Source organism: Epinephelus fuscoguttatus, linkage group LG24 (genome assembly GCF_011397635.1).
Source record: "Epinephelus fuscoguttatus linkage group LG24, E.fuscoguttatus.final_Chr_v1".
NCBI classification, from domain to species: Eukaryota; Metazoa; Chordata; class Actinopteri; order Perciformes; family Serranidae; genus Epinephelus; species Epinephelus fuscoguttatus.
This window is the reverse complement of record NC_064775.1, coordinates 12,505,614-12,517,898: the sequence shown is the minus strand read 5'-3', so window position 1 is coordinate 12,517,898 and position 12,285 is coordinate 12,505,614. Positions and strand designations below refer to the sequence as shown.

The 12,285-nt window shown below is 43.3% G+C and overlaps 2 protein-coding genes across 4 annotated transcripts in view; both read left to right on the top strand.

Annotated features, from left to right (window-relative positions):
* The first annotated feature begins 306 nt into the window (after positions 1-306).
* Positions 307-6,685, top strand: lig4 (ligase IV, DNA, ATP-dependent). Of its 3 annotated transcripts, XM_049570402.1 has the most exons (4): positions 318-385; positions 867-950; positions 2,418-4,509; positions 4,990-6,685. In XM_049570402.1, exons 3-4 carry the CDS (start codon positions 2,426-2,428, stop codon positions 5,651-5,653), a joined length of 2,748 nt encoding a protein of 915 aa, XP_049426359.1. In that variant the 5' UTR covers positions 318-385; positions 867-950; positions 2,418-2,425; the 3' UTR covers positions 5,654-6,685. The 3 variants fall into 3 exon arrangements, with proteins under 3 accessions (XP_049426360.1, XP_049426359.1, XP_049426361.1); XM_049570403.1 differs by lacking the exon at positions 867-950 and having other exon boundaries at positions 307-385; XM_049570404.1 differs by lacking the exon at positions 318-385 and having other exon boundaries at positions 414-950.
* Positions 6,686-10,489: 3,804 nt separating this feature from the next.
* Positions 10,490-12,285, top strand: part of LOC125885089 (NALCN channel auxiliary factor 1-like) — a 40,995-nt gene continuing 39,199 nt past the window's right edge. Inside the window, exon 1 of the mRNA XM_049570523.1 lies at positions 10,490-11,663. Within this exon, the coding sequence (XP_049426480.1) occupies positions 10,983-11,663 (681 nt within the window). The 5' untranslated portion in view covers positions 10,490-10,982. The remainder of the gene's footprint in view (positions 11,664-12,285) is intronic.

Genomic DNA, 12,285 nt, shown 5'->3' with positions numbered 1-12,285 from the left:
CTGTGCGCATGCTTCAGCACACATATGCAAATAAACACACATATACATGTTATAATTAATTAGACAGTCGATCACAAATACAGAGCAGAAACTTCAATTAAATAATAATATTAATAATAATACGATCAAAAACGAGACATGTCAGATTAAATATACAAAACCGACGCGCTTAAAGTGTGAAATTTGAGCTTAATGAGACTATATTTTGGTAAAATCATATTTAAGCTTTAAAACACACGTCAACACTGTAGGGCAACAAAGGTTCCGCTCTTGTTTCCGGCGGAACGTTTTCCTTGCCGGTCTTTAGGTTAAGTACCCGGAAGTGGTCAATATGTAGGTGGTGGTGAGAAGTCTGAAAGTAACTACCTCTTCTTTGGAGAATAAGGTATCAATAAGTCTTATACATTTAATTATTTTGTTAGTATGTATCGTGTTGTTCATTAAATTTAGCTCCAGTTTAATACTTACGACTTTGCTGGTCTGTTTTTAAAATAAAACTGCGGCGAAAATGAAACGCTTAATTTATTCGCGTTTTGTTGTGTGTGAAAGGAACATGACATTTAGCTGCCATTAAAACATAAATTACGCTTAAATTATACCTTGTTTGTGGGCCAATGTCTGTAAGTTACCTGCGCACATACGCCCGTACAGCACAGACGTGAACAGATGCTTTTATTCTGAAAGTTAAGTGGCAGCACGAAGTGTTCTTGTAATCACATTAAAAAGTAGTTTAGTAGTTTAAACCCAATACAAGATGGTTTACTTCGTATCAGTGTTTAACCTTGTATTGTTTTTCCATATTTACAACCATGTTAAGTTACATGTTTGGTTTTAGTTTAGCTGATATTCTGCCTGCTGCCTGTCAGATTGAAACAGTTGAGACATGTCAGAACATGTTGAAGTTTGATCTCGGTGGACTCATCACCTGCAACTGACTCTGAAGTGGACTAGTAAGAAATCTTAATTTGATTCGGGTAATGTGTCTTGATTGTTGAGTTCAGTTTTATAGTGTACATTCGTCTTTATCCTGAAGTTTCAGGAGAGAGGATGCAGATAAATGGGCACCAAAGTAATGTAAGCAAACTACTGAGAGCTTATACTCTATCAGGCCTGATTAATATATCAGTATTGTGATATGAGACTAGATAATGTCTTATATTTTGAATATAGTGTTGTCTTTTCCTTGTTTTAAAGGCTGCAGACCACTTAGGCTAGTCATTATATCCACATTACTGATGATTATTTATCAAAAATCTCAATGTGTGAATATTTTGTGAAACCACCAATAGTCAACCCTACAATATTATCGCAATATAGACATCCAGGTATTTGGTAAAAAATAATAAATGGTGAAACTGGATTTTCTCCATATTGTCAAGCAAAAATACTCTATGTCATCCTTGGGGCATATTCTGGCCTTCTATACTTATTAACTCTTGCCCAATTCTCAGTTTTTATTTGTGTTATAATAAAGGATATCAAACAGAAACAAGAAAGGCCATTTGTTTGACAAAAACAGAAAGGGGAAAAAACAGGTTTTTAATTTTCTGGTTACTTTTATCTGTAAGAGACACTTATCTGGCTTGTACCAATCCCCAGTTGTTTTCTGTGATGACATTATAGCCTCTGTTAATGATCAAAGGGCAGTTTTGATTGTTGAAATTAAAAACATCTCCTCCACCTCATTCAATATACTGAAATGGCTAATATATATATATATATATATATATATATATATATATATATATTACATAATACTAATGATATCAATCCAATCCTTTACATTTAGACCATGTAGATAGATAGGACACAATAAAATGTCCCTTTTGATAATAATATTGTCAAATGGACTGTGTTTATGTAGCACTTTTCCAGTCTTAGCAGCCACTCAAAGTGCTTTACAACAGTAGAACCATTCATCCACTGGCTACCACAGAGGGTGCCACCTGTTCATCAGACATTAGACACTGTATGGCCAGGGACTGAACCTCTGACCTGTCAATTGGTATATGACTGTGCTATCTCCTTTAGATGCAAAATAATGAGAGCTGCAACTAACAATTATTTTTCATCGATTGAGCTACTGATAAAATTTTTGATTAGCAGATTAATTGTTTGGTCTATATAATGTCAGAAAAAAGTGAAATGCCCATCAAAGATAAATCCATTCTGACAGTATGTCATGTTTTGCATTCAGTCACCACACATAATGGAATAAGTATAACAAACACAAACAGTGGTCTGCTGTTACATGCTTACATGTGCCTGTCCTACATCAAAACAGTTTCTGATTATGTTTCTGTCAATTAACTGATTCATTCATTTATTGGACAGAATTCACAAACTGCAAAGTGAATTGTTAATCTACTACCAGGCTATTTTAAAAAAAAAAATAAAATCTTTGACATGTATTTCAGATTTCACCATGGAGGGAACTTCTAAAAGCGTTGCTGCAGATCAGCCCTCCGTTGCTGCAGGTCAGCCCTCTGTTGCTGCTCAGGTTCCTTTCTTTCACCTTTGTACCACTTTAGACAAAATCCAGAAGTCTAAACTCCGTCCAGATAAATCCAGGATCCTTAGGGATTTCATTGAGTCATGGAGGAAGTTTCACTCTGTGCTCCACAAGGACAACCCCAAAACAACAGACTCCTTCTACCCAGCTATGCGCCTCATAGTGCCGCCTTTCGAACGAGAGCGTATGGCATATGGCATCAAAGAGAGCATGTTAGCTAAACTCTACATCGATGTATTAGGACTTCCAAAGAACGGTCCAGAGGCTAATAAACTGTTGAACTACCGTGCTCCGACTATATCCCAAGGAGATGCTGGAGACTTTGCCAGCATGGCGTACTTTGTGCTGAAGAAACGGTGCACCAGCCAAGGAAACCTCAGCATCAAAGAAGTCAATGACTTTCTGGATTCAGTGGCGATCAATAACGCTAGCAAGCAGAAGGATCTTGTGAAAAAGAGTCTGCTGCACCTCATCACCCAGAGCACAGCTCTCGAACAAAAGTGGCTCATCAGGATGATTCTGAAGGACATGAAGCTCGGGATCAGCAAAGAAACTGTTCTCCAGGTCTTCCACCCGGATGCTGCTGAGCTCTACAATGTCAACACGGACTTAAACAAGGTATGCCAGCAGCTCCACAACCCCTCCGTGTCTTTAAGCGAAGTCTCTATCGGACTCTTCTCTGCTTTCAAGCCAATGTTGGCAGCCGTGGCCAACATCCGCACTGTGGAGAAACAGATGGGAAACAGTCCTTTTTACATTCAGACCAAACTGGATGGAGAGCGTATACAGCTGCACAAAGATGGGGATGTGTACAAGTACTTTAGCAGAAATGCTTTTGAGTACACCCAGCAGTTTGGAGGATCCCCACTGGAGGGCTCACTCACACCTTACATCCACAACGTTTTTAAAAACCATGTTGTAAACTGCATCCTCGATGGTGAGATGATGGCGTACAATCCGACCACAGAGGCCTTCATGCAGAAGGGGAGCAAATTCGACATCAAGAAACTCATGGACGACTCTGAGCTACAGACGTGCTTCTGCGTGTTTGATGTGTTGTTGGTCAATGACCAGAAGCTTGCCAAGGAAACACTGAAGAAGCGCTACGAGACCCTTGAGACAGTTTTCACTCCAGTCAAGGGGAGGATGCACCTGGTTCCAAAGGCCGATGCTAGAACCATGCAGGAGGTAGTGAATGCGCTCAATGACGCCATTGACAACAGAGAAGAGGGGATCATGGTGAAGGATCCTTCGTCCATATACAAACCAGACAAGCGGGGGGAGGGATGGCTGAAAATCAAGCCAGAATATGTGGACGGCTTGATGGATGAGCTCGACCTGCTGATTGTTGGTGGCTACTGGGGGAAAGGGAGACGTGGTGGTATGATGTCCCATTTCTTATGTGCTGTTGCCGAAGCTCCAAAGCCTGGCGAGAAGCCCTCAGTTTTCCACACTCTCTGTCGCATCGGCTCTGGCTACACCATGAAGGAGCTGTATGACCTCGGTTTAAAGCTAGCCAAGCACTGGAAAGTCTATCGGAAAAATGACCCTCCAGCATCCATCCTGTGTGGCACAGAGAAACCAGAAGCCTACATTGAACCCTGCAACTCGGTCATCATCCAGGTCCGGGCGGCTGAAATAGTCTCAAGTGACATGTATAAAACCAACTGCACTCTGCGTTTCCCCAGGATCGAGAAGATCCGCGATGACAAGGAGTGGCACCAGTGCATGACTCTGGCAGACCTGGATCAGTTCCGCAGTAAGGCATCTGGGAAGCTAGCCTCACGGCACCTTCGCATCGATGGTGACGAACCGCAGAAGAAGAAGCGCAAGCTGCCAGTCAAACCCAAGAAGGTGGTGGGGATCATCGACCACTTTAAGCCCCAGGACCTCTCTGGGGTTACCAAGGAGACAGATATGTTTGAGGATGTGGAGTTCTGTGTCCTGAATGGCACAGAGGATCACCCCAAGGCGGAGCTGGAAAAGGGCGTGGCCAGGTAACATGAGAAAAGCCTTTTTTGTCAGTTAAAGGGTAACTTTTTGACCTGAACCATATTTTTCTTTGTTTTTGTATCTAAGTAACTCAAAAATTGGTGTTCCCATTGCTCACTCAGACACAAAAAACATGGAAAAATAGGGCCCTGGTTGAAAAATACCAAAGTTACCCTTTAAAGTTAAAAATCTGTGGAGCATAATCACAACAAGAGAAGAGTTGTGAAGTCAACCGTGTGGCTCGGTGATGTCAAACAGTAATGTCTATCTAAAATTAGCTTACATTCGCTAACATTAGCCACCATTAGCTACAGGTCATACCGGACCAAGTGAGGCTGTAGCAGTGTACTGAATTGACCAATGCTGCATTTTATGATCTATGAGTTAAACTTTTTAGTTATTTTTTCTTGTAACAGTCACATCATCATGTTTTAAGGTATTCTGAATAACCAATTAACCGATAACTGGCGTCTTCTTCTTATCAGATGTGGAGGTATCGTGGTTCAAAACCCAGGAAGGGATACCTACTGCGTGATTGCCGGCGTGGAGAACATGCGCGTGAAGAACCTGGTTTCTTGCAACCAGCACGATGTGGTGTGGGCCGCCTGGCTGCTGGAGTGCCTTGACCAGAAGGAAGTGGTCCCGTGGCAACCGCGTCACATGATCCACATGTCGCCCTCCACCAGGGAGCACTTTGCCAAGGAGTACGACAGCTACGGCGACAGCTACTTTGTGGACACCGACGAGCAGCAGCTGCACGAGGTGTTTGACCGGATCAGCAACGCAGATGCGGCAGTGAACGTCAGCCAGGTGGAGCAGCGGTACGGCTGGGAGGACCTTCCCACCAGCATGTTCAGACCCTTCGTGGTTTACATGGACGGCTATGCCGACATAGGAGACCCGGAAACCACCATACCTGCCACCTGTTTGGACATCAGGGCGCTGGAGTTTCGATACCATGGAGGGAAGGTAGTGCAGAAGTTAAAGGAAGGAGTCTCTCATGTCATTATCACAGAGGAAACAAGACTTCTGGAGTTAAGGACTCTGAGGCGCTGCTTCCGGAAGAAATTTAAGATTATAAGAGACTCATGGGTGACTGACTCTATCAAAGCAGGGTATCTGATGAATGACAATGACTACTTAGTTTGATTTTCTGGTGATACATACACAAGATTTATGTTGACACTGGAGAGAAATACTCATATAGCTCACATTTTAATTAATTTCCAACAAGATTAGCAGTAAAAACAGTCAAAAACACTGTTAAGGGTGAGGTAAGTGATGTGATTTATAACTACACTGTACATTACTGGTTTGTTAATTCTCAGGGCTTTCATGCGAACTTTATGAGATTTATTTTTGGTCTTCCTAATGAGTGATTAAGGCTGCTTGATATTAATTTTAAGTTAATAGGCCAATGTAAAAGACCGGAAGGCAATGATTGGATATTGAATTTTAAAAGTTAGAATTACATTATGAAATATTCAAATAGTGAAGCTGATTATTCTGTTTTTTTTAGATATTACCCTCTCTTTAAACTTTTTAGTTATTAACACATTTTATGGGAAGGAAAATAGGTTTTCTGCTGTAACAGATTGAGGGGTTTCATTCTGAGAATTGGAATCTGGGAATATAAGAATACTGTCTCACAAATGAAGCTGCTTTGTTGTCCTGTAGTTAGATATGATACTGGTGTAAATTTCAGTCCACATTGGAGAATCTGATGAGAGCGCAGCAGCCAGGGGATATTCCACCATTAACAGTCTAAAATAGGCCTATTCTTATTTTTCAATTTTGAGGGGACACTCCATCAATGTGGTGTTATAGTTAAGTAGAATTGGGGGACTCGAATGGTCCAAATTGAAGCAGCTGAGGCTGAGGTATCCTGACTGTCGTCCCTATTATGAGTCAAGCTGCAAAAAAATCGAATCCGGCATTTCTGAAATGCAGCTGGATGGTATCTTTCATCAGACCTCCCTTTCCTCTAAAAGCTTTTTTTAAACTCCACATCTGCAGTCTGAGTTACTGATCAGATTTTTACATCTGAAGCCCAAACTGAGATAAAGCTTGTAACATCACTGTGCCATCATCAGGTTTTTGAGGCCTAGCAGTACTTTTAGTGATGAACAAACTGAACTTTGTGTGTGAATTTGGTGAAGGCAAATAAATTGGATTACTGTATCGAGTCTTGACCTGTGACCTGTGCCTTTGTGCTTTTATGTCTATGTAATCACATGTTGAATACAACTCTAATAAATATCTGGAATTGGTTTAAAGTACTGAACTGCTCTGACTGGAGTCTTGTTTTAAAAAAACTGGCGATTAAGTTAAAACGAGCGTCTGTGTGGAGGGATGGCCTTTGCCTCAGCTCTTTGGCGTGCACTCAGCTGGCAGAGAGAGACCGAGGGACACCACAGGGGTATGTTAAAACCGGTTCAGCTCAAGGCCCTCCAGCAAAGATGTGGCCATGTTTTCCTGTCTTAAAAAATGTCACCAATGCGCCTTGGGACTCATTGATATGTTATAACCTTCATTATCGTCGCCTCTAGGGTGCAGGTAGCTGCCTGTGGTGCCCTGGGCATTGTTGTGCGTAAATGCCGCATGAATACATTTCCAAAGTAAAAGTGATGAGGTACCTGTTCTCAATCATATACTGTGAATAATGGCTCTTGTCGACATGTTGTAGTGTTCCCTGTAGGTTTTGTAATTTTGTTAAAGAAATTAATTAAAATTTTACCTTTGAGACATTCTTGGCTTTGGCTTATGTAAGAGTTGTACAGCTTTTGTCGAAGAGAACAAAATGATCTTCATTACCCGAAACAAATCAATACTGTGCCTCAGTTAGCACTCTGTAACCCATCGCCCACTCTGGACTATTTCCAGGTGATGCGAGTGAGTGTTTGATTGACAGGCCTTAATTAGAGGTACTCAACTAGTGCTTATTTCAGCGTGGCTTTGCGTGTAGGATGCATTGTGTCGCTGCAGCACAACTGTTTGTCTTGGAGCAGATTATCAGTCCTAAAGATCAGGAGATGGAAACAGCAAACAGCCACTGAAAGCTAGCATTGCAGAAATACCATGTCCTAATGGGATAAATGCTCTAATTAAGCCGGCTGTAGCGACTGGAGAGATGGTACCAGCAGAGCACGCTGGACACAAGCAGAAACAAATGGTGTGGAAGCAGCCCTGAGACAACCAGCGGCTGTATGCACTTAGCTGAAATAAATGAGACTAAACACAGGCGGCTCATGGCTGCAGGGGAGGTTTGTCTGCAGCAATTAGCACGGCCCATCCTCTAGGAAGAAATTCAATCAAAACAACAGAGAATCGAGCTCCATCTTAAGCCTCACCAATAACTGCTCACAAAGTTCATTAATATTTGTTTGTATTTGTCCAACATCCACTTTTGCGTAAACTGGTTGTTGTTGAAATGTCAGATGGACAAATCACTCGTCCTCAACACATCCTCACCCAACTGTGGCTCATCTAGCTCTGAATTTCCTGACTCTGGGCAGTAAAACAAATATCTGTATTCCAGGTCTTAGAGGTAAAATCATCTGGAGGAAAATCTGAAAAACCACACACAGCTTTTTGTGGCATAACTACAGTGTGTTTTGTCTGGTTCCTTTCAGGGATATTAACACTTAACCACTGTTGGGTTAATGGTCGAGAATATTTTTGAGCGGCATTGAGCGCAGAACAGCAGTGAGTAAGTTGTTCAATGAGCCGTTGTCTCTATTTAGCATTGTTAACTACTGTGAGCTCTGTTAGCAGTGTTAGCAGCGTCAGCACGGCTAGTAGTGCTAACATAGCTAACAGTGCTAAAGGGGTTTTGCAGCTCGAAATGTAGACACTTTCACATCAGAACTACCTGGCGGGAGACCAAAGGTTGGCCACAATGTTTCTGCAGCAAACCAGTAGTAACTGCAGAAGGAGTGCCGCCACTAGCTAGCTCCCACCAGACCAGCAGCCAAGGCTAATATTAGCTAACCAGTGGAGACAGGAGGGTAGGAAGTAGCCATTATGTGTCCTCATGTAAACCAGCTAGCCGGCTGTCTGTTAGCACAGCCAACAACAAAAAATTACTGGATCAATGGAGAGCTGGATTAAAGGAAAAGACCTCCTTTTTTCTTAAAATTAATTGGTTAATTACTGATTAATGGGTGTCAAGCTATTGATAACAAAATTAACCAATACTAACATCTTTGGTTCCTAGCCTGTTATCTGATTTGCAACCACTGCACCACTTCACTGGCAGAGACTGGCTTGAATAAACACCATGTGTGCTTTAATTATTGTTAGAGTTGTCTCAGAGTGATAATGGAGTTGTAAGCGCTCATTGATTTAAACATCTGCTCTGCATCACCATGCAACAATAACACAACTTTAGGAGGAAAAAAAAGTCTTGGCAGGTAGATTTTTCCAAATATATAAAGAAATAAATGAGAGCAAACACACTCTGAGATCTAAATCACTACAGTAGCCTGTGCTTTTGATATGTGGTGGTTGTTTTATAAAGTGCACTTCATTTTAACGGATTGAAACATGGAAAAGCGTCGGTATTGTCCTTTAAAGAGGAAACAGGCTCCTGTCTTTTGATAAGAGCATCTTGCCTGAGGCTGAAACCAGGTGAGTACCAACCTGTCTGACTGGCACAGTGTCAAGACCACCGCAATATAGAGAATAGAAATGTCTGCTGGTGGAAATTTCAAAATAAAACAGTCATCACAAACTCTCCTCCTCCAGTCAGCACGTTATTGTTTCACATCCTCTGCGCACCTGCATGCTTTTACTTGCAAGTGTTGTTTAATCTTAATTTTTCTAATATACACCCAAACAGCTGAGACAGTGTGTATTCTGGAGACTGAAATCACAGGCTTTCATTCTGAAGTCATAATTAAAACATTTCTGGTGACATTTTTGCGGGCTCTTTCTGACTTGACGCACCTCAGCGCCGAGGGATGCGGTGACTGCATGCGCGCGCATAACGTCAGAGATGGAGACGTTTGTTAAGGTAGCAAAATTAGGTAGAATAATACCGGATGTAAGGCGATTTGACCTTCAAAGTAAAATACAATATGTATCTCAAACTATGCATGCAGTTATTTGTACACACTATTTATGGAATATAATTTTGCTGTGTTACAAAACGCAGTTAACATTATTTAGTGATATACTGAGCCAAATAGTGCACATTTGTAAAAACACCAGTAGGTTTTAAGTCAGCATATATTTGCTTTAAAAGCTTTAACATTATAACAAAACAATTAAAATGCATTTTGAGCAAATGAGAAAGTTGGACTTTGGTATATCAGTGGCTCCTAACCTGGGCTCAGGAGATAGCAAAAATATAATTATGTTTATTTGCTCTGACTTCTCTAGCTTGAACTTTTTCCCTGTGAAAATGCTGGATTGTTTTGCTTCAACTGAAACAATATGACTGGCATGTGCAGACTTCAGGAAGGACACAGGGGGCAAACTCAATATTCAGAACATGTGCTTTTTACCCCCCAAAAAACATTAAAGTAGCAGATGACTTTACTTTTGACAAAATTAAAAGCATTTACACCATAAACTGATGCAGGAAAAGCTCATAGCTATTCAAGATTTAAGAGCTTTCTTATCATGTACACAGCAAACATAAATGTGGTTACAGGTAATGAAATTCTTACTTTGCGAGTTGCTCTGACACCACTGAAATACACACTGACTAAACTCGAATAAATAAGAATAAATTAAAAAAAAAAGAGTAAGTATTATATACAGTCTGATATGTTGTGCAAATATTGTTGAAACAAACCTATACGCCCTTGCTGCTAATATTAATGAAAACAGGACACAGGAAACATCAATTTTCAAATCACACAGAATGGCACAAAAACAAAACACGTCAGACTGCGATCTTTATTTTGAAGGCTACAACCGGAAATGCTCGTGGTTGTTGCCGCTGCCTTGACGCAGATTCCTGCAAACACACACCGTCTCTTGGCGAACATGGCGGCAACTTGACAACGGCAGCGAGATGAAGACGGTGAGGGCTTGAAAAAGAAAAGAGGTCTGTTACAGGCTGTAGGCCCATCCGCCGACACAAAGACAGACAGCTTCGCCATGTTGGAAGAGGATAGCGCCCTTGTCCCTGCACGACCGAGGCCAGGGAAAACGTAAACGCGTCGGTGAGTGTTTCTAAAAACGGAGTCGAGGCTACGCAGAGGAGCGGAGCGGCGCGGCGCGGAGCTCAGGGCGGGCGGGAGGACAGCGACTTCACCGGTCAGCCATGGAGGATGCGGCCCGTGGTCGCCAGCGTCTAATTTCCCATCCGGCCCACGCTCATTTTAATGGGAATTACCGCTGAACGCAAAGGCAAGCCGGGACAACCCACCACCTGACATTTGAGGGGAAGAAAACGCGAAGCGGACCCCACGTCAATGACTGTTGCGGCAGAGGAGCCCCCACGGTGGAGTCGGCCGGTTCCCAAAATATGACCAGGGGTGCTGGGACGTGTTGGCAGCAAGAAGATGACGACGGCTTCCAAATCTGGCTAGAGCCCCCCCGCGACAACCAAAAGCCATTCACCGACTCAGAGAGGGCGCAGAGATGGCGACTGTCCTTGGCATCCCTCTTGTTCTTAACCATCCTCCTCTCTGATCACCTGTGGTTCTGCGCCGAGGCCACACTGGCCCGGACCCCGGTCAAGTTCGCATCCTCCCACCTCCTCTCACCCCAGACCCACTCAGCACACAGCAGCCTCAGAGGAAACACAGATGATATTTTTATAGGAAACTCTACTTTGTGTCCGCTTGAAACTTACCACCAGGATAGTTTATCTAAATACTGCTTTACTTTCGCAGATGCCGACGATTTGTGCGAGGGCCTTTCCGACAGAGAGGGGACGCGGGCTGTAAATATGAGCGATTTGTACCTTTCCTTTTGTAACTCCTACTCTCTGCTGGATTTGTTTTACGGCTCGACAAGTCCGGACAATTTGAACTGCAGCCTCGACGTGCTCGGCGATGGCGACACGAGCAGATGCAGCCTGTGCGTCCAGGCGTACCAGCGCTACGACCAGCACGCCCAGGAGAAATACGAGGACTTTGAGCTCCTGACTCAGAAATATGAGCCGGGGGAATATTCAGTGAGGACGTGCATGGAGCAGTGCAAGGTAGGCTGCAAGAGGGAAGGGGGCGGGTGGGGGGTGTTTGGAGGGAGGGAGGGGGGGTTGATGTGGTGGCCATCTGTTGATTTGGGCCCGGATAGATGCCAGTTTTGGTCCTCCTCCTCCTCCTGTCGCCATGGAGACGGATGACAGATTCAAGGAGACTCCCGGCTCCGGGCCTCATGTTCATTCATCTCCTCATTGTGTTTAGGCCCCATGCTAATGTGCAGATGGAGGCCCTGCTCGTGTTTTTCAGCATCCACACTGTTTTACACATTTCCCCTTTTAGTCCACGCGCTGTTCTTTGACATTGCAGCCCATAATCCGCCTGATCAGCCATCGATAACCTAGATATGGGCTTGTTAGAGCTGCTCTGGTGCTCGAGCGTTTACAGCCTGGCGTTTACAACAATCTAATGAGCAGGAAGGAAGGCTGTTGGCATATGCAAACAACTCCTGGAGCCTGTGTGTCCTGTGTGTGTTGTCGCAGTCCGCCAGGTGTTCATCATGGCCGCCCACTCCATATCGAGAGCGTTTCATTAAAGTCAAGAGGTGGTTTCCCTGCCTAATGTGGCGGAAGGCTTTCTTCGCTTCGACTTGTGTTTGCTCATTACCAGGCCCCGCGCTGC

Coding starts and splice junctions, on each gene's coding strand:
- lig4 (XM_049570403.1), top strand. CDS start 2,426: ATGGAGGGAACTTCTAAAAGCGTTGCTGCAGATCAGCCCTCCGTTGCT. Junction 4,510..4,989: donor CTGGAAAAGGGCGTGGCCAG/GTAACATGAGAA, acceptor TCTTCTTATCAG/ATGTGGAGGTATCGTGGTTC.